General features: G+C 43.3%; 1 protein-coding gene across 1 annotated transcript in view; it reads left to right on the top strand.

Annotated features, from left to right (window-relative positions):
* Window positions 1-24,110, top strand: part of LOC111980800 (voltage-gated potassium channel KCNC1) — an 87,461-nt gene extending 63,351 nt beyond the window's left edge. The window contains exon 3 of the mRNA XM_070449714.1: window positions 23,965-24,110. Within this exon, the coding sequence (XP_070305815.1) occupies window positions 23,965-24,110 (146 nt within the window). The remainder of the gene's footprint in view (window positions 1-23,964) is intronic.
* Window positions 24,111-25,860: the final 1,750 nt, after the last annotated feature.

Here is a 25,860-nt window from a genome sequence, read left to right as displayed (position 1 = left end):
TATCTATCTATCTATCTATCTATCTATCTATCTATCTATCTATCTATCTATCTATCTATCTATCTATCTATCTATCTATCTATCTATCTATCTATACAAAAGTATGTGGACACCCCTTCAAATGAGTGGATTTGGCTATTTAAGCCACACCCATTGCTGACAGGTGTATAAAATCGAGCACACAGTTATGCAATCTCCATAGACAAACATTGGCAGTAGAATGGCCTTACTGAAGAGCTCAGTGACTTTCAACGTGGAACCGTCATATAGGATGCCACCTTTCCAACAAGTCAGTTCGTCAAATTTCTGCCCTGCTAGAGCTGCCCGGACAACTGTAAGTGCTGTTATTGTGAAGTCGAAACGTCTAGGAGCAAGTGGTACGCCACACAAGCTCACAGAATGGGACCGCAGATTGCTGAAGAGCATAGCACGTAAAAATCATCTGTCCTCAGTTGCAACACTCACTACGGAGTTCCAAACTGCCTGTGGAAGCAACGTCAGCACAATAACTGTTCATCTGGAGCTTCATGAAATTACTTTTTCATGGCCGAGCAGCCGCACACGAACCTAAGATCACCATGCCAATGCCAAGCATCGGCTGGAGTGGTGTAAACCCATTGGACTCTGGAGCAGTGGAAACGCGTTCTCTTGAGTGATGAATCACGCTTCACCATCTGGCAGAGAACGCTACCTGCCCTAATGCTTAGTGCCAACTGTAAAGTTTGGTGGAGGAGGAATAATGGCCTGGGGCTGTTTTTCATGGTTTGGGCTAGGCCTCTTCGTTACAGTGAAGGGAAATCTTAACGCTACAGCATACAGTGACATTCTAGAGGATTCTGCGCTTCCAACTTTGTGTCAACAGTTTGGGGAAGGCCCTTTCCTGTTTCAGCGTGACAATGCCCCTGTGCACAAAGCGAGGTCCATACAGAAATGGTTTGTCGAGATCGGTGTGGAAGAACTTGACTAGCCTGCACAGAGCCCTGACCTCAATCCTATCGGACACCTTTGGGATGAATTGGAACGCCAGCTGCGACCCAGGCATAATCGCCCAGCATCAGTGCTCAACCTCACTACTGCTCTTGTGGCTGAATGAAAGCAAGTCCCCACAGAAATGTTCCAACATCTAGTGGAAAGCCTTCCCAGAAGAGTGAAGGCTGTTATGGCAGCAAAGGGGGACCAACTCCATATTAATGCCCATAAGGACGAGGAGCAGGTGTCCACATACTTTTGGTCATGTAGTGTATCTTTCTATCTATCTATGGATATATCTATATTGTGGCTCTCATTCTGGCTCTCATTTATTGGTCATGCTTTCTTCCTCTTTGTCTCTCCTCTCCACACCCTGTCGGCTTGCTATCGCTCCACCCTCCATTCATCCTCCTCTCCCCTCTCCTCCTCCCCTCCATGCTTTCTCAATGGACATGCATGCTCTTTTTCATTTACCTTGTACCACTCACCTGCTTCCTCTTTCACCTGACATCCCCATGGTTCTACCTCCAACAATCCAACCCCTTCCACCCGCCATTTTGAACCGCCACCTCAACCTAAAACGAACCCCCCCGCCCGGCCTGCCCCTGGCATCCCCGATCCCAAATACACTCCTCTACAAACCCCACTCCAACACTCCCCTCACAACAAACACCAGACGCTGCAGCGGCCAGCCCGGCATTCCCCCCAGGAGAGGAGTGGTTCAAGCCGGAGGGGCCTCTGCTGCAGCAGGACCTCAATGCAAACTCCGCCTCCTCCTGGATCAAACCATAGCGATACAGAGGTAACACAAAAGACACATACCAAAGTTTGGATGAAAGCACAATGAGCAAACACACAGTAACATGGCAAGCGTGCATCCACACACACACGCACATGCACACACAAACGCACACAAACCACATCAAAGCACACACACACATGAAGTAACATGGTACCCCCCCACACACACACTCTTGAAAGGTTGTATGTTTAAGAATGCATGACAGTTAATTGCTTGTTACAGTAAAGCTTTAAAGTTTGGTTCAACATTTTCATGGTGGAATATGGTCCTAAGTGTAGGTTGGGAGGGTAAATGTATGTGTGTTCGTGCGCGGGTGTGCGCGTGCGTTTGTGTGTGTGTTCGTTCGTGCGTGCGTGGGTGCGCGTGCGTGCGTATGTATGTGTGTGTTCGTGCATGTGAAAGTATGTGTGTGTGTGTGCATACAGTGCCCTCCTGAATTATTGACACCCTAGGTCAACACTTTGAACAAAAAAAGTCAGTGAAAACATGTAATTGTTGTTTATCAGCTTGATCTTACACTCAAAATATCATATGAATCTGACCTTTAATTGAGTTTAAATTATTCATAGAAAAAAAATTGTCATCAAGAAAAAAAAATGTATTCAAAAACGTGCATGTCACAATTATTGGCACCCCTGCATATAGTGCTTTGTGCACCCTCCCTTTGCCAAGATAACAGCTCTGAGTCGTCTCCTATGATGTTTGATGAGGTGGGAGAACACATAGGAAGGGATTTGAGACCATTCCTCCATACAGAAACTCTCCCGATCCTTCAGAGTCCTTGGTCCTCGCTTGTGGCCTCTCCTCTTCAGCTCACCCCACAGGTTTTCAATGGGGTTTAGGTCAGGGGACTGGGATGGCCATTGCCAAAGCTTGATTCTATGGTCAGTGAACCATTTTAGTATGGATTCAGAGGTATGCTTGGGATCATTGTCCTGCCGGATGACCCCGTTTTAGCCTCCTGGTAGAGGCAGACAGGTTTTGGCCTAAAATCTCCTGGTGCTTGATGGAGTCCATGATGCCATGTATCCTAACAAGGTTCCCAGGGCCTTTGGAAGTTAAACATCCCCAGAACATCACAGATCCACCACCGTACTTCACAGCGGGGTTTAGGTTATTTTCTGCATGACCACGGCTCTTTTTACACCAAACCCACCTCTGGTGTTTGTTGGCAAAAAGCTATATTTTAGTCTCATCAGACCATAGAACCTGGTTCCAATCAAAGTTCCAATCGCATTTAGCAAACTCCACACGCTTACATTTGGGGTTTGGTGACAGCAGAGGTGACGACCCTTCCAAATAAGTTGTTGGCATGGAGGGGGTGTTTAATTGTAGTTTTAAAGAGTTGGTGACCCCAAGATGTAACACACTTTGGCAATTCTCCAACTGTGATCCTTGGAGATTTTTTTTGCCTCTTAAACCATCCTTCTCACTGTGCATGGGGGGGGGGGAAATAAACTTGTGTCCTCTTCCAGGCAGGATTATCACAGCTCCAGTTGTTTTACATTTCTTAATTCTTGCCCTAATAGTGGAGATGGGTATTTTCAGGCTCGTAGCTATCTTTTTATAGCCATTGACTGATTTTGTGAAGGTCAACAACCTTTAATCTCATTTCATTTGTGTGTTCTCTGGCCTTTCCCATGTTGATGGATGACTAAGGGAGTTTAGCCAGTGTGTCACCTCATATTTATACCCCAGTGAAACAGGAAGTCATGGATGGACCACTTAAGACTTCCCAAATAGTCAGATGAAGTTAAAAAAGTAAAATATTAATCGAAATATACATTAATTCGATTTTGTTCATAAGAATTTCTAGGGGTGCCAATTATTATATATTTTTTTACAATTATAACTCAATTAAAGGTCAGAGTCCTATGATATTTTGAGTTCAAGATCAAGCTGATAAACAACAATGACATTTTTTCACTGTCTTTTTTTCCGTCATATTTACAGAGGGTGACAATAAATCAGGAGGGCCCTGTACATCAATGTATGTTTGGAAATGTATGTGTTTACATCTCCCCACATTTAACACAGCTCGCCACAACTATGGCCTAGCCTCTGGTCAATTTCATTCAGTTCAACTTCTGCGCTTAACCTTTACATTACAGACACACACATACACAGACAGACAAGACAGACAGACGCACAACCTTTAACCTCCTTTTCTGCTCTCTGGATGACCCCAAACCCCCTCTCAGTCTCTGCAGACCAGTGTAGTCCTCTGTCTCTCTCTCTCATCCACTCTCTCTATTCTCTCTCTTACTCGACCTTCTCTTTTCTCTCTCTCGCCACCAAAACGCCACAACCGTTTTCCACTGAGGGGTGAGATAATGTGCCCTGAGCGAATGGGGTCGATTAGACCTACATGACTCATTGGATCCAATAGAGGGAGAAAGAGAGGGAGAAAGAGAGGATGAGAGAGAGAGGAAGAAAGAGAGGGGGAGCTGGGCTTAATTGTGCGATGGGAGGCTAAACGGCGTTATGTAATGTGATGTGAGCGATATGATGGCCATCTCCCCTCCTCATCTCCTCCCTCCATCCTTCCTTCCCCGAGACCTCGTCTGCAATCTCAGCCCCGGCCTCCACTCAAATGCGCCCTCTCAGAACTCTACTCCGCGCACACACAACACACAGGATTTCCCACCACACGTACTTGTAGCCTACCCCTCGACTCCCCGTCTTAGAGCCCTGTTACACACCGTAAACTGAACCCTTCATGACCCATTTGACCAATTAAGCCACTACGCAACGCTACCAACATAACACACGATTCTGATTGGGAGTGTGTGTGTATGTGTGTGTGAGCTACGGTACGTGTGTTTGGCTGTGGATGTCCCTCTGTCCGTCGGCTAGCGCTGTGTGCGTGCGAAGGTGTTTGCGTGTATATCTGTGTGTTTGTGTCGGCTGCGATGCTAGCCCTCTGTTCTCTGCTGTGTGTGTGTGTGTGTGTGTGTGTGTGTGTTGTGGTGTGTGTGTGTGTGTGTGTGTGTGTGTGTGGTGTGGTGTGTGTGTGTGTGTGTGTGTGTGTGTGTGTGTGTGTGTGTGTGTGTGTGTGTGTGTGTGTGTGTGTGTTGTGTGTGTGTGTTAGGACCACCATGGAGAGGGTGGGGGTGGGGTTGTGAGGGGGCCATGTCTTCTGACGTTTCTGTTGTTGTTGTCTCCCTCCTCAGGTTGTGTCGTGTCATGCGTTTGTATGTCGGCTCTTGTTGCTCTGTGTTACACTTGTCTGTTTGTCGCTGTCCTCTCCCCAGTCTCTCCGTCCGTCTGTCGGTTGTTGTGTCCTGCGTTTTCCTTTGTGCTCCCGTTGTTTTTGTTGTCGGTTTTTGTTTTGTGTCGCCGTGTCCTCCTCTCGCTCCCGTGGCTCTTTCCTCTGGTACGGTCTCCTCTCTCCTTACTCAGAGACACCTGTACAACTGTCCTGTTTAGCAGTGTACAAACAGTCACACAAACGATACACAAATCCAAGATACTGTATAATCCATACACAATTGGAGAATTCTGAGAAGAAAAAAAACTGTGACGGACTTAAATCCAGATGATTAGACCAAATCAGTGTGAACATGTTTGTCTATATAAACTGGTAGCAGAGTAAAGGCCACTGGTGTGTACTGGTTCATTTCTTGAAGTGAAAGCTGGTTACTTCTCTCTCTTTTCTGGAACGGACCTCCACTCTGAGGTGACCAGAACATTGTTTCATCACAGTACCAGGGGGGAGCCCAGGCCCTATGTGCTGGTCCAGGGTCAGTCCATTGGACCTAAATCCTCTCCATTCTCCTTTACAACCCTAAACCAAGACTGACTCTGGATCATATCTATGCCTGCTCCCTAATCCCCAACCACCACAAATGTCCCTATACAAGTGGCATTGACTCAAGATGTCAAGCTATCGTAGTCTACACAGCGGTAGATGTATGAATGTCAGTGGCTGGAGTGGGGGATGCATTTGGCTGTGCTGAAACACTGTTCACGAGTCTAGTGCTTTTAAGGTGTGCTTCAGTCCTTTAGTGGGAGAGCACAAGGCCAGGCTAGATCAAAACGTAGAGGTCTAGTCTAGATACTGTACACACTTTGGGACTGAAAGGCTTACCGGCACTGGGCACCCCTCCACACACGTAGTGTTACACACAGACAGACTGGGAGACAGACTGGGAGACACTGGCAGACAGACTGGCAGACAGACTGGCAGACAGACTGGCAGACAGACTGGGAGACAGACTGGCAGACCGACTGGCAGACCGACTGGCAGACCGACTGGCAGACCGACTGGCAGACAGACTGACAGACAGACTGACAGACAGACTGATTGACTGGCAGACAGACTGATTGACTGGCAGACAGACTGATTTACAAGCAGACAGACTGATTTACAAGCAGACAGACCGACAAACAGACCGACTGACGGACCAACCATCAGACAGACACAGTGCAGTGCCAGGTAAGTGACGTTAGTAGCTGTACGGTCTGTGATGACTAGCTGACTGGTGTTAGTGGTGACAGAGTGTGAGCCACAGCCCCTGACAGCCCTGTAATAATAATAGAAGCTTCCTCCACACTCTAAAAGCGAAAAAAGCCATCCACCAAAGGCGTCCCAAAATGGCTGCCGGCCTTCCGCTTTTAAAGTGGGATATAGTGCTTTAAACCTCCCCTTCTTCCCCTTCTTCCTCCTCCTCCTCCTTCTGGCGCTTCTCCATTGTTTCTGTGCCCGGAGGGGTTCTGCTGGTTTATGGCTTTATTTTAATGTGGTTTCTTTTATGACGCGTGCAGCTTTGACCTCTGTTGACAAATGCTAAAGTGCAGCGGTCAGGAAAGGTTAAAGCTTGGAGGGTTGGGCTCCTTACGTCTGTACCCTGCGTCCCAATATCTGTCCTTACTCCCGAAGTGTGCACTTGTTCACTACCCTCATGGATTTAAAAGAAAAAGATTGGTATGCCTGAAACATATGGTGGAAACTCTGTCTAGAGCAAATCCAATGGTTACAATGCTTTTCAAATGCGCTGGGGGAAAGCACAAGCGTACACTTCAGGAGACAGGACATATTGGGACGCAGCCTTTCTCTCCCTCTCTCTGTAATACTTTCCTCTGATAAATATTGTATAGTGTAATAGTGTAATTGGTGTGTTTGAGGGTGTGTGTCGATATTGTGTTGTGTTTTATGTACATGTGATGTGTGTATAATTTGTTTATTGGTGGTTATTATTTTCTTGTCTGTAATGTACTGTGGAATATTTTTTTTTTTCACCTCCTTTCCTTCTACATCTTTACCGCTCCTCTTCTTTTCCTCTCTCGCTCTCGCTCTCCCTTTTCTCCTTATTTCCCACTGTTGCCAAGGAAACAGTGGAAGAGAGCATTCTGGGACTTTTGTGCAAAGCATTCTGGGTTAGATTATTAAAATGAATGATTGCATAATTCTTTCACTTTAATAATGTGTAAATGTGTTGTGCTATGTGTTGTAAGTAATCAAATCAGATAATGCTACACGTAGTCATCAAACCATGCTCCCACGATGCACTGAGTTCACATTGTATTATTATAATTTTTTATTCTACATTCTGTAGAATTTTGCTTTTTGTTCTCATGTACTATTAATTCTAATGTATTATTTGTCGAAAGACCTCATCAAATCCAGAAGTGGCCTCTATCCCTATTAACCCTAGACAGACTGATCCGGGACCAGGGTGAATCCCCTCCCTAAGGACTCCTAGTGGAGCAGAGTGCCTTTGTCCTGTAAGAGCTGATCTAGGACCAAAGTGTTCCCCTGGGGCTCTTACACTGAGAGCAGCTTGAGTGGCACTTACAGCCTGTCAGGCTCTGCTTTTAAAACACTGGAGTAGTCCAGGGTTGCTTCCCAAATGGCACCCTATTCCCTATGAAGATAACTACCCTCTATGTGCACTGGTCAAAAGTAGTGCACTATATAGGGAATAGGATGTGACTGGAGTGGGTTCGTTTAGAATCTGGGGTCCGTACAATTAATCTCTCTCATGTGCGCTGTTCCAGTTGATCTCTTCTACAATTGATTTCCCCCCGTAGACACAAAGCACCACCGCCATTAGGCTGCTGCTCTCTCTGTGCTGCACTCGGAATCATTGATGGACGGAAGGAGATGCCGTTCCACAATGGTGTTCTCCCTCTCCCTCTCCCTATTTCTCTCTGCTTCTCACTTTCCCTCTCCCTCTTTCTCTTTGACACTTTGCCCCCCCCCCCCCCCCTCTCTTCCCCTCCCTCCCCCCCTTCTTTCTTCCCCCCCCTACACACACACACATTTTAATTAGCAATCTCATGGCACCCATTTTGTTATTCAAACCAGGCTGTCTTGATAACCAATGGCCTTTTAGAATGGACTTTGATTATTGGCGGCAGACTTTGCCTGAGGTTTGCCTCAGGATCCCTGTAGGTTTATATACCTGGGTATGTGATGCAGTGATGGTAAAACTGCAGATTAAAGACAAAGATAATATTGCACTTATATTGCTAATATTGACCATTGAACAACAGCTAATATAAAAAATAAATCCAATGCTGTACATGACAATATGCGCTCAACTCCCCTCGATCTAAACCAATAGGATGTCTTTTAGAATCAGCAGGTGAAAATACTGTCTGCCAAATCAGGCAGGCACGATTATATATTATGTCAACAAATAGACTGGGATATACTGCATGTGACAGTGACATAGAGTCCGCATTATGTCAACAAATAGACTGGGATATACTGCATGTGACAGTGACATAGAGTCCGCATTATGTCCACAAATAGACTAGGATATACTGCATGTGACAGTGACATAGAGTCCGCATTATGTCAACAAATAGACTAGGATATACTGCATGTGACAAGTGACATAGAGTCCGCATTATGTCCACAAATAGACTGGGATATACTGCATGTGACAGTGACATAGAGTACGCATTATATCAACAAATAGACTGGGATTTACTGGTTGTGACATAGAGTCCTGGAGGGTGTGGGTCTGTGCATGCTTGTGTGTGTGCGTATGTGTGTGTGTAATGTTGTCCTATCTCGGTCATTGACGCCAACATGGAATCATTTCTGCTGTATATACTCTGGTTATCCTCTGTATATACAGAACATATATGTGTAATATACATCTATGGGTTATGTTCATTGTAGCAGTGTTAGTACAACAAACTGTTTCCTGTTTCTTAGATTACGTCCAATATTACCATAATACTAAACTAACCCTTTTCACCTCATAGAATATCTCTTTCTCTGTCTGTCCTGTCCCCCCCTCTCTCTTTCTCTCCATCTTACTCTTTTCCCCTCTCTCTCTTCCACCCTCCCCCTTTCTCTCTCTTTCTCCCTCAATCTCTCTTTTCTGCCCTCAGTCCTCTCCCTCTCTCCCTCTCTCTTTCTTTTCCACCCCATTCTGTCTCTCTCTCGTTCTCTCATCTCTGTCTTTCTCTCCATCATGTGCCACTATCAAGGTACATGCAATATGCATTAGGAAAAGAACAGTTGGATTAGATTCTTCAATCAGGAGGAGATGTAGTAGGTTTATTCATTCATCTATAGTGCCCCTCTCCCTCTCCCCATCGTAAGTAATGTGTGTTCTGCATGTGTGTTCATGTATGGTGTCCATGTGACATAGCAGGAGAGCTGGCCGTCTAGGCCTCAGCGTGGTCTCCTATGAATCAACTCAATGTTCTTTGGGGATAAGGTGTGGGGTGTGTTAAAACGGGGTACAGTTTGTCATGCTATGTCTAATACATACAGATTGTCTACTGTATGTATGGTTACTGTGCCAATTGTGTTGTCTGTCATACATCCATAAATGTGAAAAATGTGTTTCAAATATTGCCTCGGGTGATTACAAATCTACATGTTGCTTCGCAATGTGACATAACAATAATCAGCCAATGCAAATATATAATACTTTGTATATAATACAAAAAAGTGGGAAAGTAATTAAACATTTATGCAAATTAAGATATTTAGCAGTTTAAAACAATGTACAGTATATGCATTTATTTAATACTACAGTGATAGATACTACAGTGATACTACACTAATACCACAGTGATACGATACTACAGTGATACTGTACCACAGTAATACTACAGTGATACTACTACAGTGATACCACAGTTGTACCACAGTAATACTACTACAGTGATACCACAGTTGTACTTCAGTGATACTACAGCACACATATTATTGAACTCTATTGCTACAAAGGTATCTAGTGCACAATACTGGAGTATATAGCCTATACAGTATCTGACAACTACCTGAGCGTGCATATTTATTTACATCCACTACCAATGATCCAAACACTAGATGTACTACAAAATGGCTGCCGTAACAACGTATATAGCAACTCTGATATTGGAAACCTTATCTGCATGTGGATTTGCCCTGGGGGAAATATTTGCCCCCTTGTACCCCCTTGTTTCCCTCAATCCCCCTCCCCCTCCCCCTCTCAGACTAACTTCCATGTTCCGTTCCATCCCATCCCCAGGACATCCCCAGTCATTGCACCTGCGTAGCATAACTAAAGTTTGACCTGAGGTACGTACAACCGACTAGCTTCCTGCCCTCCTCCTCTGTAACACAATCTTCACACTATCAAGCCGACCGGAACCATTCTGAACCATACTGAGCTGGCTCACAAATCTTATTTTCACATTGTCCATTCCAGCAGAGTTCCAGCAATTGTAGTGGATGCGGCCAGCGCAGTACAGCTTGGTTTGGCTCGGCTCTGTTTGGCTCGGTAGTGTGAAAAGGGTACAGGAGGATCAAGCTGGTATGTCACGGCTTTGGCAGGAACAGTGCTGTATTCTGCTGCATTAAACAACCAGGCTTTGCCATGAAGTCCTGTAGAGTGGCGTGAATGTGTTCAACCTGATATATGTAAGGATTAAATGCAAGAATGGAGTAGAATTACATCCATTAGCTTTTACAAATCTAAAAGTTTTTTTTATAGTCTGAGATCTAATAGCATTGATCATCTTTGATCGTGAAGCACAATGCATGTTTCCCAAGCAAGAAAGCTTCGGCAATGGATATTGTGTGACCTCACAACTTCTTGGCCAAACTATAGATCGCATACCAACAGGCCAGCTTCAATTCATCTTGTTTTATGGCGTGTGTGTGTGGGTGCTTGCGTTCGTTCGTTCGAGTGTGTGTGTGTGTGGTAGTAAGGTATGCATTTGTGTCAAGAATTAAGCTATGAAACAGAGTTAAGTTCTCCAGAGTGCTAATCAAACAATAGGAGTTCCTGATAAAGTCAAAAATAGATCATATTTGTACCGTTAATTGGCAAATTTATTATTATTATAATTATTATTATATTATTTAGCACTCTTTGTTGATATTTATGGTTTGACATTTTTTTGCGATAATTTAATGAACCATTTTTGCTTGTACTCTCTCTCTCTCTCTCTCTCTCTCTCTCTCTCTCTCTCTCTCTCTCTCTCTCTGTCACGCCCTAGTTGTAAGGTGCATGTTGCATGGCGTGTTGGGTGCTGTGAAGGAGGTGATCTGGGTAACGGTAGATGAACAGTATGGCTAATGAATATTGGCCGATCAAATTGTCACTACCAACCACACATTCACCTATCTATCCATTGTATTTACACATAGCCTAGTTCTAAGACATTATATAGGTCCAGGAGTTTTGTCCAGACCACCTGATCCGACCAAGAAAATCCCAAGGCTCTAGTTCAGAGTTATATAACGAGGGCCCAGAGTTTTCCCCAACCCTGTGACCTGACCAAGGAAAACCTCCCGGTGTATCATGACATACATTACAATTCAACAAATGAATCATTACGCTTGGTATGGCTGGAATCCGTCCAACGGCTACCAGCCGTTACCAATGGTTACCACGTTGTTCTTTCCCACCTCAACCTCCCCTGAGCAGGGCCTTCGTCCCTATCCTGGTCCTGTCCTGGTCTCAGTGAGCTGAGCTAAGCGAGGCCTAAAAAAAAAAACCATGTCATTACTGTAGGACACGACGGGCCAACCGGTTGGGAGGTATCGACACCAACCACCCCCCCCCCCCCCCCCCCCCCCACGGCTTGTGGAACCCTGCGCACACACACACACACTTCCTAATCAGCTAAGAGCTGCAGGGCTGGGATTGATGAGGGCTGTTACAAGGGTCGACGTCTCGAACACAAGAGTTTGAATAGAGAAAGACCAAGGCAGGAGGTTATCCTACACAGCCATGTACTGTACCTTTGAATAATAATCATGTGTGTACTGTACCCTACACCTAAAGTGATGCTAGTCAGATGCATGTGTAAAGATATGAAAACGGCAATTCATGCTAATGCGTAAATATATTGTAATTAGAGAGTAGACACATGCACATGTACATTTTTAACATTTTTTTTTTTTACACATCACATGTATTTACACATCATTAATTTGACACATTAACAGTACATGTTTGAATACAGAATCCTGGAAATTACTGTACCCTCAAACAGGCACACAAACCATTAAAACACACACACACTTTCATCACACCCACTCGGCCAAGAGGAGTGGTCAGGTTGTGAGGAACACGATGACCCAGATCTGTCGCATAGCTGTACTACCCGGGCAGTATTACCCAGCATGCCTCCTGTTCACAGCACCAGCCCATGACTGAGTGGCTCCTATAGGCTATGCATTAATGTAAGAGCCTGGCGTCAAACTGATTTACTAACTAATCTGGCCGGAACAACATTAGCCCAGTGCTCCCCAACCCCAAACCTGCCCCTCGGTGTGGTATTCTAAATTCCAGACAGAGGCACAAATAATCTGTTTTCTGGAGAGGATGGAAGTGCAGTAATGATATTAACACCTGGTAATTGTGATAGTAATTCAGTGTTATATTATTTTGTTTTGTGTTCTTTTCATATTTTGTATTGTTTGTGATGACCCATGTTTTGTCTCTCATTTTGTTTGTTGGTTTGTGACACTGTGAGGAGAGGGATGGGAGCCTACAACCTCTCCCCATGCTGTTGGCGACTATGGCCCACATTTAATCAACTACAGATATTGAAAGAAACCGCACTACCTGCTGAAAAATAATCAGCATAGGCCAGCCTTTGTTGCGTTTTCTCTGGTGACCAGCCCTTGTGTTTTCTCTGGTGATCAGCCTTCGTTGTGTTTTCTCTGGTGACCAGTCTTTGTTGTGTTTTCTCTTGTGACCAGCCTTCGTTGTGTTTTCTCTTGTGACCAGCCTTCGTTGTGTTTTCGTCAGTGACCAGCCCGAGCTGACAAGGTAAAAATCTGTCGTTCTGCCCCTGAGCAAGGCAGTTAACCCACTGTTTCCCGGGCGCCGAAGACGTGGATGTTGATTATGGCAGCCCCCCGCACCTTTCTGATTCAGAGGGGTTGGGTTAAATGCGGAAGACACATTTCAGTTGAATGCATTGACTAGGTATTTCCCTTTCCTTCGTTGGGTTTTTGCCGGCGACCAGACTTCGCTGTGTTTTTGACACTGATGACCAACATAAGCTGGTCACCCGCAAAACCAGCATCAAGTCACGTTATGCTGGCTTGAAAATGAATTTATAATTCCTATTGGAATCCAGACTGAATAGTGATATCCAATAATTGGACCATTCATTCATTCATTCACTCACTCACTCTCTTTCTATGCAAAAACATAGATATTGAAACAAACAATTCTAAAGACAGCAATAGAGCATGCTGGGAAATATGATAATGATGGGTGTGGTTTCGGAGACCAGCTGGACCAGCATACACACAAAGAAAAGGTTCTTCAGAGGTTCTTTGTCAGGGGTGATGTGTGTAACACTGCATATCAGGAAGGGTTCACTACTGTTGTGATGGTTGTGAAGAACCACCATGTTTTCCATTTATGCTATAAAATGCACTGTTAAAAAGTTTGTCATTTTACGGTATACTACAGGCTACTGGTTGCAGTAAAAGTAAGGTAAACAACAAGTTAATCAAGTTTTTCTGACAAATTATTATTATATATTTTTTTTTTTTCACCTTTATTTAACTAGGTAGGCCAGTTGAGAACAAGTTCTCATTTACAACTGCAACCTAGCCAAGATAAAGCAAAGCAGTGCGACACAAACAACACACATGGGATAAACACATGTACAGTCAATAACACAATAGAACAATCTATATACAGTGTGTGCAAATGTAGTAAGATTAGGGAGGTAAGGCAATAAATAGGCCATAGTGGCGAAATAATTACAATTTAGCATTAACACTGGAGTGATAGATGAGCAGAAGATGAATGTGTAAGTGGAGATACTGGGGTGCAAAGGAGCAAAAATAAATTATAACAATATGGGGATGAGGTAGTTGGGTGGGCTATTTACAGATGGGCTGTGTACAGGTGCAATGATCGGTAAGCTGCTCTGACAGCTGATGCTTAAAGTTAGTGAGGGAGATATAAGACTCCAGCTTCAGTGATTTTTGCAATTCGTTCCAGTCACTGGCAGCTAGAGAACTGGAAGGAAAGGCGGCCAAAGAAGAGACGGCTTTGGGGATGACCAGTGAAATATACCTGCTAGAGCGCGTGCTACGGGTGGGTGCTGCTATGGTGACCAGTGAGCTGAGATAAGGCGGGGCTTTACCTAGCAAAGAATTATAGATGACCTGATGGGTTTGGCGACGAATATGAAGCGAGGGCCAGCCAACGAGAGCATACAGGTCGCAGTGGTGGGTAGTATATGGGGCTTTGGTGACAAAACGGATGGCACTGTGATAGACTACATCCAATTTGCTGAGTAGAGTGTTGGAGGCTAGTTTGTGAATGACATCGCCGAAGTCAAGGATCGGTAGGATAGTCAGTTTTTACGAGGGTTTGTTTGGCAGCATGAGTGAAGGATGCTTTGTTGCGAAATAGGAAGCCGATTCTAGATTTTATTTTGAATTGGAGATGCTTAATGTCTGGAAGGAGAGTTTACAGTCTAACCAGACACCTAGGTGTTTGTAGTTGTCCACATATTCTAAGTCAGAACCGCCCAGAGTAGTGATGCTAGATGAGCGGGCGGGTGCGGGCAGCGATCGGTTGAAGAGCATGCATTTAGTTTTACTTGCATTTAAGAGCAGTTGGAGGCCACGGAAGGAGTGTTGTATTGCATTGAAGCTCGTCTGGAGGTTTGTTAACACAGTGTCCAAAGAATGGCCAGAAGTATACAGAATGGTGACGTCTGCGTAGAGGTGGATCGGAGAATCACCAGCAGCAAGAGCGACATCATTGATGTACACAGAGAAAAGAGTTGGCCTGAGAATTGAACCCTGTGGCACCCCCATAGAGACTACCAGAGGTCCGGACAACAGGCCCTCCGATTTGACACACTGAACTCAATCTGAGAAGTAGTTGGTGAACCAGGTGAGGCAGTCATTTGAGAAACCAAGGCTGTTGAGTCTGCCAATAAGAAATTAAGGTGTTATCGCTGTAAAAGGACAGTTTGCCGCTGAATGTTGGTTACTTGAGACTATACCCAACTGGGGGTTTGAACTGGTTGTTAGTGACCTGAATGACCTGCTAACCCCACCAGGTCTGTGGGCATAACAGAGATTGGCCACAGAGAAACAACAAATGTTGGTACATATAAGTGTCTTATATTGGCTGAAACCTTAAATTCGTGTTAATATAACTGCACTGTCCAATTTACGGTAGCTATTACTGCGGGGGAAAAAAGCCATGCTATTGTTTTGAGGAGGGCTCCTAACAACAAAACACTTTTTTCACCGGGATATGTTTGATAAATTCACCTCTGAAGGTGAAATGTGTACTTACATTCTGAAATCTTGCTCTGATTTATCATCCAAAGGGTCCCAGAGATAACATGAAGTGTCGTTTTGTTAGATAAAATCATTTTTCATATCCTAAAAAGGTCCATATAGCATCGATTTTGTATTTCCACTCGTTCAATTTGCAAAGAAAGGAATCTGTGAAAATCTCACCCTAAACGTTGTTTCAATGAGTCAAATCACGTGGGTATGCATTCATCAGAGATCCTAGAATGTAACAAGACTTCACTATATTGTTAGGGGTGTAGTATATCCTATAGGACACCATATTTGGTCAGAGAGCGACGCCTTCATGGCACGCCGATGACGCAGGCGGTCTTCACTTGAATGACTGTATCTTTGTCAAATAAGCACCAATCGGGGTCAAATAAAGCTAGCTAGATAGCCAATGAGCTGGGCTTTACGGGAGTATCTGGAAACCCTGTGTCTGTCACAAAATGTAGGTGCTAACCTTTTGCGATAGCATGCCTTTTCCTTTTTGGACCAAAATTATAAGAATATTCAGAGTTATGAAGTTATGAAAACTGATTGTTTTGCAAATGTTGAACTTATAATATGGCTACTGGAAAAGCTAAATCAAAGTCCAAGTATACAGATTTTACAATATTCTTGCAGAAAAATGTAATATGATTGCAAATGTCTCTTTCACGATTTGCCCATATGTACCTAGGTGACTTCACACTAAATCTCCTGTAGCTCGCTCATACTTCAAGTTATCCGTCTGAACATACATTGCACATACACTGCTGTCATCTTGTGGACACCATCGGAATTACAACCAGAGTGATGGCTAGAAGTGGGACCTTTCTCTTGCATTTCAAAGATGGTGGTAGGAAAAAAACTGTTGTTTTTTTCTTTGTAATTTCTTCTATCAGATCTATTGTGTTATATTCTCCTACATTCAATTCACATTTCCAAAAACTTCAAAATGTTTCCTTTCAAATGGTACCAAGAATATGCATATCCTTGCTTCAGGGCCTGAGCTACAGGCAGTTAGATTTGGGTATGTCATTTAGGCGAAAATTGAAAAAAAGGGGGCTATCCCTAAGAAGTTTTAAAGAGCTGCACTGTTAAGAAGTAGTGGCTGGTGGCCTAGTGGTTAGAATGTTAGACCAGTAACCGAAAGGTTGCAAGATCGAATCCCTGAGCTGACAAGGTAAAAATCTGTCCTTCTGCCCCTGAACAAGGCAGTTAACCCACTGTTCCTAGGCCGTCATTGAAAATAAGAATTTGTTCTTAACTGACTTGCCTAGTTAAATATAGGTCAAATAAAAAAGAGGTTAGTGCATTTCAGTAGTGATGAGAAACCGAGGCTTTCTGAAGGCTTTGACGCTTTCACCAAATTGTGCTGAAAAACAGTTCATTACTCAGAGCTTCATTATCTGTTCACAATGTACAGTAGTTGCATCTCCTGGTCAGCAATAAATAGCAGCGTATGATTATCATATAAAGTATTTCTTTCTCTACTGTTTTCATCAAAACTCCTATAATCAGTTGGAATACCAGGTTCACATCTGTCATCATGCTTCCCTTTTTTACCTTCAAGTTTACTATTGTTCATAATCTGAATCTATTACATTATTTAGGATGCTGAAGACAGAAGCTTATACTATACCAAATAAAACAAATTATTTGAACAACAGTGTAGAAAGTGTGGTTTCACATAAAACAATTTTCTAAATAGTGTGCCTTCAACAGGATTCGACCTCATACCCTTACGTCCCTGAATTGTTCCCTACTCTACCTGATAAATTACTGGTCAGATTAAAATATTTGTACAAAATCATTACTATATTTGTAAGTACAGTGTCCAGTAGAGGTCAATGTTTGAAAGCAGCTTGGAATCGAAGAAAGCACCGGAACCACGGCGAAATCAGTGGGACCTCGCATTTTGAAACACACGTTTTGAAAAAGCACGGAATCAAACGAGGTCTCGGACATCATTGATGACGTACTACTGATAAAGTGATGCACGAATCGGCACACTGCTTCGAAGTTAGCTGCTTAGCAATTTCGACGCATGCCTCGGAGCTCCGGTACCAAACGTAACATGACTACATTTCACAGTAACTTAATGGAAATGAGTTGGCTCGAAGTTGCTTTGAATTCTGCGTTACCTAATTGGCAACCAGTTAAAAATTCACAGACTCACTGACAACTAACTGGCAGTAACTTACTGGCACCTTAACTGGCAGCCAAATGTCAGGAAGTTATTGTAAAGTGCACAGGAACTTACTTGCAGCCAGCAGCTCACTGTACCTTCCCTGAACCTTTCTGATTACAAGATAGCATATAACATTAGGTGACAACTACTCAGCATTCCTGGTGGTGCGAGCACTTGGGAACCTGCCTCACCTGGCCTCAACCTCTTGGTTGGTAGCAAGCTGACCTTCCTGTCACATCATCAGGTCAGTGAGCGTGACAGAGATCAGCCACAGTAAGTTACTGTGAATTTCACAACAACTGCTTGCAGCAAGCTAACAGTAAGTTAAGGGAAATTAAACATGAACTTCCTGATGAAAAACTGCCATTAAGTTACTGGGAAATGCACAGTAACCTCTTTAACAGCGCAGCTCTTGATTGTCACAAGCTCTCACAAAGATGTAGAACTGGGACCGGACAAATAAGGCGCTCAACCTTATTCTTCTTCTATGATATCATGGCGGTCCACAAACAAACATTTAAGGGCATGTCGTTACCTACTGTGCTGGAATCAATCATGATCTGTCCAATTCTGTACTACCATGAAAATAAAAAAACAGATAAATCCCTACTAACTTCTTCCACACCCTCTCCCCAACCCCCCTACCCCATTAAACTTGACCTATATAATGCTGAAACACTCCACCCTTAGGATTGTTCAGCATGTCAACAACCATTTCACCAGTAACATCTGTTATCCCCCAATATCTCTTTTGCGGTCTCCACAATAACCTTTGACCTTGCGAATGCTACACTGTGTTCTCCCCCACACAATTACAACACTTAACCTTCACATTGCTCCCACATCCACTGTAATCATGTTCCCCTCCACACTTGACACATCTTTTCCTGCCTTTACATTGAACAGCTACATATCCCATTCTTTGACATTTAAAACACTGCAATGGGGACGGGACAAAATCTCTGACATTGAAACTAAGGAATCCTATCTGTACTTTCCCAGGCATAACCTTCTCAAACCTGAGCAGCACTGATGGGCTTCACTTCTTTGACCCTCTTTCCTACTGATCGACCTTTTGGAGTCAATCACTCTTCCTCCCTTCACATGTTCTTTGATATTATCTGTGGACATAGATATCAGGACCCCAGTGACGACTCCCCTCAATATAGCATAATCACCAGGGGCATGGCTTTTAATCTTCTTCCCATTAAGCTTTTCCATTTTCAGAATCTTGTCTTGCTGAGCCTGTCTACCACACAATATTAACAGTCTACCATTTCCAATGAACCAAGCTAATTTGACCTACAACTTTCTCTACGGCATTAGTTAGTCAGATAGGGTGTGAATGAGGCCCTGTGGTCTTTCCACTCCGACACATTATTACTTTTGCTTCCTACCTTGGTGCTCTTTATGCTTTCTTTACTAAACGCTCCACTGCTTTCAGTATCATGATCTCTCTTCTTCCTATGTCTTTCCACTACAGACCATTTCAGTCCTTGACCCTCATCCTCCCGCTCCATACCATCGGGACTGACACCCATATTTGTTCGCATTCCAGCACAGCTGTTGCGTCATCAACTTTTTCTCCATTTCGTCTGCACTACTCGCCACCATTCCGACTCCCAGACACCATACATTACACCTAGATGATTGCACCGGTTTTCAATGTCTGCACTCATTGAGCAGCACACTGCACTGTGCGATAGTTCTACCTCCTCAACCTTCATTAACATAACGATAAAACCTCTTAAACTGGTACAATACTTCCACTAACAATTGGCAGAAATACAACATATTTTAGACCATGCCCCCCAAATATGTTACTTTTCCCCGCCAGCAAATTGCCCCCACATACATTTCAATGTGCAGTGAAAGTAAGGTAAACAACAAGTCATTTAAAAAACAATAACACCGTAAATCAACTGTAAAAAAGCAATAGTTGAAAGTTAACATGCACAAAATGAGTATCAGCCAATGAAAAGCGTTGATTTACTTGCATGTGACCAAATTATCCCATCAGATAACATGGAACAAATTAACCCTATGCGAACTTCAACAGGTGGTACTGATTATATCCAGGCACAGGTGCGTCAGACAATTAAAATTGTCAAAGTAGTTGGAAGTGTCCTTGACATAACTAAGTCCAACAGCATGTTCTGATCATCAAAGCAACTATCACGTGTATTTGACTGACTGGTCAAATTGCTCTCTGTGTAAAGTGCCTAGTCCACGTAATTGTTGCAGATTGTGGCAAGGGTTTGAATCTCACATGAGTTTCCCCCCCTTTGAAATGTTGATTTACATGTATTGTGTACAGTGCTTGAATTGGACTAAAATAGGTGCCGGTACTGTTTATATTTAAGTGCAGGAACTGTACAATACTTTTGAGTTAATATTTTATAAGGGGTGCAGTAGAACATTTTGAGGTGCCGGTACTCAGTTCTGGTGAGCTCCTGCCCAAGTGTTATTGTGTTGAAAAGGGACGCCTACAGCCAACAGCTTGAAAATGAAGATTATGAATGAATTTAATATGGAGCTACCTCTTTCTTCAGCCTTGCACACAAACACATACAGATCGTATTGCATCGGCTATATTACATGGTCGTGTACACCTGAATGTAGGGCTACAACGTTTTATAGGTTACGCATTATTAGAATCATCCACTTCATCACATGCGTTTTGAATCGAGCATCAAGGACCGGCAGTGAACAGGTTTATGTTGTTGTAAGGACCTCGTTTATATTTTCCCCGTGACAGCACATGGATGTGTGTGGAACTCGTAAACAACAACGCGGCCTAATCAAAGATGCATCACTGCAATATTGGCACACAACATTTTGTTACAGTAGTAAATCTTGAATTTGTAGGTTTAAACTATCCCTCTAATGGCCAGGGTTGACCTATTTTAAGAAATTACTTTGGTTGGTTGATATAAAGTCTAAGATCTTTCATAGAAGAAGAAGTTGTGCCAGGACATAATCAGTACCATTTGTTGAGGTTAGCATAGGGCTAACGTGTGCCATGTTATCTGATGAGACCAGCTACAATTTAGCGTCACATACAAGTAAATCAACACTTTTTTTATTGGCTGATACGCATCTTGTGCGTGAGAACCCATTTAACTTTAAATGCTTGCTTATGTTCATAAGTATGGCCCACTGTATTTTACTGCAACTCAGTAGCAGGGAACTTATACTTATGGGATACTTCAGGCACATCCGAAGTATCCTATAAGTATAACTGTAGAACCTGTCATTGGTTCTACCTGGAACCAGAGGGTTCTTCATGAGATGGTTCTAAATGAAACTCAAAAGGTTTCCCCTACAGAGACAAATCAAAGGGTTCTACATGGCACCCAACAGTCATTCTGAAAAGTACCTTTTCTCTCATGGCTAACTACTGTACCAGGAAGTTTGAAAAGACAGGATGAGTGGGCGGGGAGCTTATATTCATGAGCTCGCTTTGACTGACAGCTCTTTGAAACGCCTATGTCAAGCAACTTGGTTGCAGTGTTGCAGTAAAAATCCTCTCAAGCTAATTTAGTGGTTCACTAAGGAACTCAAACAACATTGAAATTGCATTAATGATGTCATTTTTTATATATATACATCTCCCGTTTGGGATGTCTCTTGTGATGCGGTTCACAGCTGCACTGACGGACGTGTTGACTTGACAACTGCAGTTTTGAACGACCCCTCCCCCCTCATCTTCTAAACCATTGGCAGTCATTCTGAATGCAGACTGTGGGAATCCTCTCTGGTTAGATTCCAATAGGAATTAAACGTCACTTTGTAAGTCAGCATAATGTGACTTGATGCTGGTTTTGATTTAGCTGATGCTGGTTACCAGCAAAACACAATGAAGGCTGGTCATCTGCGAAAAGACAACGGAAACACAACGAAGGCTAGTCTGCCAGGATAACCAGCTAGACCATGCTGGTCAGACCAGCTAGATCATACTGGTCGGCCAGCAGAACCAGACCATCCTGGTCAGACGACCAGCACTGACCAGTATAGACCAGCATGAACCAGCTTGAAATGTATGCAGTTTTTTTCAGCATGGCTGCAGGTTTCATTCAGAATATTGATGCTGTATTTTAAGGGTAGATGTGGTTTTACAAAATCTATCCAATGACAATGTCTGTGAGACCTTGTATACGGCGTAAACCACTGTGGTTTCACTTTATCTGTGATTGATTTAATTGGGTCCCAGGTTTATGTTTGATGACATGTGATGTGACTGCCTTTCCACCCTCATTCATTCCTAACCCAGGGCCACATTCTCTATTATCAGTAACGATGAAAAAAAAGTCATTCATGACAACAAAAAGGACACAAAGAAAGTACACATTAGGAGGAGATGTGGCTGCTTTGAGTTTAGAGAACAGAGGATGATCAAACCTATCCTGTTATGCCACCTAACCTGACAATTATACTGCTTGGTCAGATGTGTTGAGGTTTATATCCACTTTTTCCTCTAAATTGTATCTTGGAAAAGAGCGACTCACTCTTAAAGGGGTGGTGTTAGATTTTCGCTTGCTTTTAAAGGGGTGGTGTTAGATAACGGTCATGTTCCCCTGCTCAGATGTTGCTGACAGCACAGTCAATGACGTGGCATGCAACCATTGGTTGATGCATGCAACGTCCGAGCAGGGTAATGCGACTTTTCGCTCACTCTTAAAGGGATGATGTTAGATTTTGGCTCACTCTTAAAATGTGGTATTGGATTTTTGGCTCACCCTTGAAGGGGTGTTGTGAGATTTTGGCAGATGCAACAACAGCTTGAGCTTGTGTCAAACCTTGATCTCTTTTGCTCTACCTGGTCATTCTCCAGGGTATTGACATCTGTTCTCTAAAAATGTCAAACAGACCGACACAAGTTGTAGGAAATGCTGAGGAAGTAGTGTCAAAAACGACATTCTGAACGCCATCACAACGACTAGTTGGGAGTAATGCAAATTCCAACACTAATCTGGCATAATAATATGTGCATAGAGGCTATCCACAACATGAAAAGGTGCAAAAACTGGTGTTTTATGTTTACGTTCTACTACATCCCTGGGGAAGAAGGTAGGCTTGGACCATGAGAGGGAGTATGGGCCTACATTCACAAACCGTCTGAGTGCTGATCTAGGATCAGGTCACCTCCGTACATTCAAATATTATCTTATTCATTTTATTCGTTTTGATCTAAAAGGTCAAAATGACCCGAGATCATTACTACTGTGATGGGGGCTCCGAGAGGAAGGTGTAAATGGTGAATAAGGGGAGGCAGCCAGGTTCTGTTGGGCCCGGTGAAGCTGTCAGTGTTTTCATAAGGTCTTCCACCACACACACACACACACATACAGTAAATGTTCTGCTGATGTTTCTGTTCCCAAATCCTGACGACTTCACCAGGTCCAAGTTGGTCACGTTGTTATTCTGGGGAGGTGCTGAATAGAGCTTTGACTGTATGTACTGTTGCCCTGTCCGTCTGTCTGTCCCTCTGTCTGAAGTCTGTCTGTCTGGAGGATTAGAATTCAGTGTTGGAGGCTAAAACATCTGGATGCTGAGTCTGCCCTCTCTCTTTCTTAATATCTCCCTTTTTCTGAGAGACACATGAGTGTTCTTCCCTCTTTGTGTGTGCCAGAGGGAGCTAAAAGTCACTGGAGCTTGACACCAGCTGTTTTATCCATCAGTACTCTCCCCCTACTATATTCTACTGTACTGTGCTGTACTGTGTATGCTGACACTACTGACAGAGAGCACCATTTTATATTGATGTGGCAAAATTTTGATGCCATATTTTCATAACTCATTTTCCTGTTTTGTCCTGTCTCTCCCGTCTGTCTGTCTTTCTCTCTGTCCCTTGTCTGTGGCCTTAACACTTGATTTGGATTTTCGGTTTGACTTGATTTGGAATGATTTTTTTTAAATTATTGTTTTTGTTTTTTGAAACCTATTTATTCATAACAATCGCTATTCCTTGCTATTTCTAATCCATAATATATTTTAACGCGACATCTTTCTCTGTCATCCAAATTATATCCATGTCCTCCTTAAACATGAAAAAATAACATAATAATCATTAAAACGTTTAAATTAACCACAAACATTTATGCAATTTTACTTTATTTTGCACCAAATGTCCTGCATTTAAACTGTTTTTAACCCTAAAACTACTTTTCCCAAAAACACCACTTAACTTCTGTCACCTCTCCGGTAACCCCTTGACCTCTAACCTAATGTAACCCTCTAACTATGACAACCCGGTCACCACAGCGACAGGCTATGAGAAGTCTCGCAGCCTCAATAACATTTCGGGCATGTCAGGAGCCCCCATGCGCCTCACCCCCATCACCAACCCTTTCGATCCCCCGGGAACCAACCTCCGACGCTGTCACTCCCCCATCCCCTCCATTTTGTAGCGTCATGATGTGGAGAAACAAGCCAACAAGTCAACTGCAGGAGGAGCATCAGGAAAGAGAGACATACCAACACCACTGTAATCCCAGTACTCCCACTTATATTAGTCCAATAGTGATAATGATAATGAGCTGTAGGGGGTGCCATTTAGCCACATTTAATAATGCTCTATATTGAAAGCCAGGTAGAGGGGGACATCTCATAAGAGACTTAGAATGAATAGCAAAAATATCCACTATTACTACATGCACTTTCCCACCACATGCAATGTGCAATATGTTAAGCCGAAGCAAAATGTTTAGAGGTATTCAGCGTTAGTCTACAGCAATGTTACGCCTGTTGGAGCAATGAGAACACACATCACCACACACACACACACAAACACTCCCTCACACACACTCGCGCTCTCTCACACACACTTGCCTTATTAACAGGGATTGAGTGTAGGTTAGTGATTTGGACTGATAAATAATGTAGTGTGCTACAATAGCAGGCCTCCCTGTATTATTGTAAATGTGTGCTGTTTTTGCACTCCGTATTATCACTAATCCTAAAGAGCTCCTTAGTCAAATGAGACTTCTTCTGATACTCTACACCCCCCCACACAACATCAATTCTCAACAATACACCCATCCACTCACTCACACACGCATCGCTTGTATTGGGGATGAGGAACACACTTACAGTAACTAACACCAACAAAATATCGAATATATATTAAAATGCATGCATTCGTTTTTGAAGAACAAAAAAAAAATCACACAAAGAAATTCTTATATTTAACAGAAAATCTTTGAAAAGAAAAGAGGCAAGCCCAAAGTAAGAAAATAATTTTTTAGTAGCACCCATAAAACAAGCCATGTACTGGCTAGTGCTAGATCTCCCAGGGGAGATGACTCAATGGACCGTTAAATGTGTTTCTGTGCTGAAAATAGACTGTATCACACACACAGGCACACACATACACACTTATAGAGACTCACGACCGATCAAACAGCAATGTATCATTTTAAAAGCTGGGGGGTGCTAGAGAGTTGTACTATACTAGCATTCATTCACTACTACTGTTATTATCATTATCATTATTGATGTTATCAGTGCCATGTAGAGAGCTGGAGAGAACGCAAAGCGTTCTGGGGCTTTTGTGCAATACACAGACTCTGATGAAAGCCTGAACAACGGCCATCAATGTTTTAAAGAAGAGATTCCGAGTAGCGTCCTAACCCACAGAGAGGGAGGACATAATAACAAACTATTTTTATAATGGTTTTGAGGATTAAAGGGATGGAGGGATTCTCTCTTCTTTCTCTAGGGGGCGGGGTTAGGTGTGGTAGAGAAGACGGGGTCGGGGTGGGACTCTCATTCCCATTGGTCGGGAGCAGTAAAAGGGGCCATCGAAGCAGGGATCGGTATTTCTCATCATTGACCATATACCGGCCCTACCCGCCCTCCCTGCCCTCTTGTATGCAGGTGCATGAAATGAAGCTTTCTCTTTTTCTAAATATGGCTCCTCAGAAATCAATCTGTACACATATCAAACTATACCTTTCAGTCTGCACATGTCAGTGTCAGGAGGGTGTGGCTATAATCAGAAGTGGCTTCGGGTCACCCGTTAGACGAGATCAATTTCGGTTTTTATCATCTTCATCATCGATCTCCCTTCACTTCCTCAATCCTTTGTTGTCTTCCTGTCTCGAGCATTTCACCACATCGCCACTCTCACAATGACTCTTATGATTTGAGTGTAGCGAT

This window comes from Salvelinus sp. IW2-2015, linkage group LG20, assembly GCF_002910315.2.
Source record: "Salvelinus sp. IW2-2015 linkage group LG20, ASM291031v2, whole genome shotgun sequence".
NCBI lineage: Eukaryota > Metazoa > Chordata > Actinopteri > Salmoniformes > Salmonidae > Salvelinus > Salvelinus sp. IW2-2015.
Note: the sequence above shows the minus strand (reverse complement) of the source record. Positions and strands in the feature narration are given on the sequence as shown.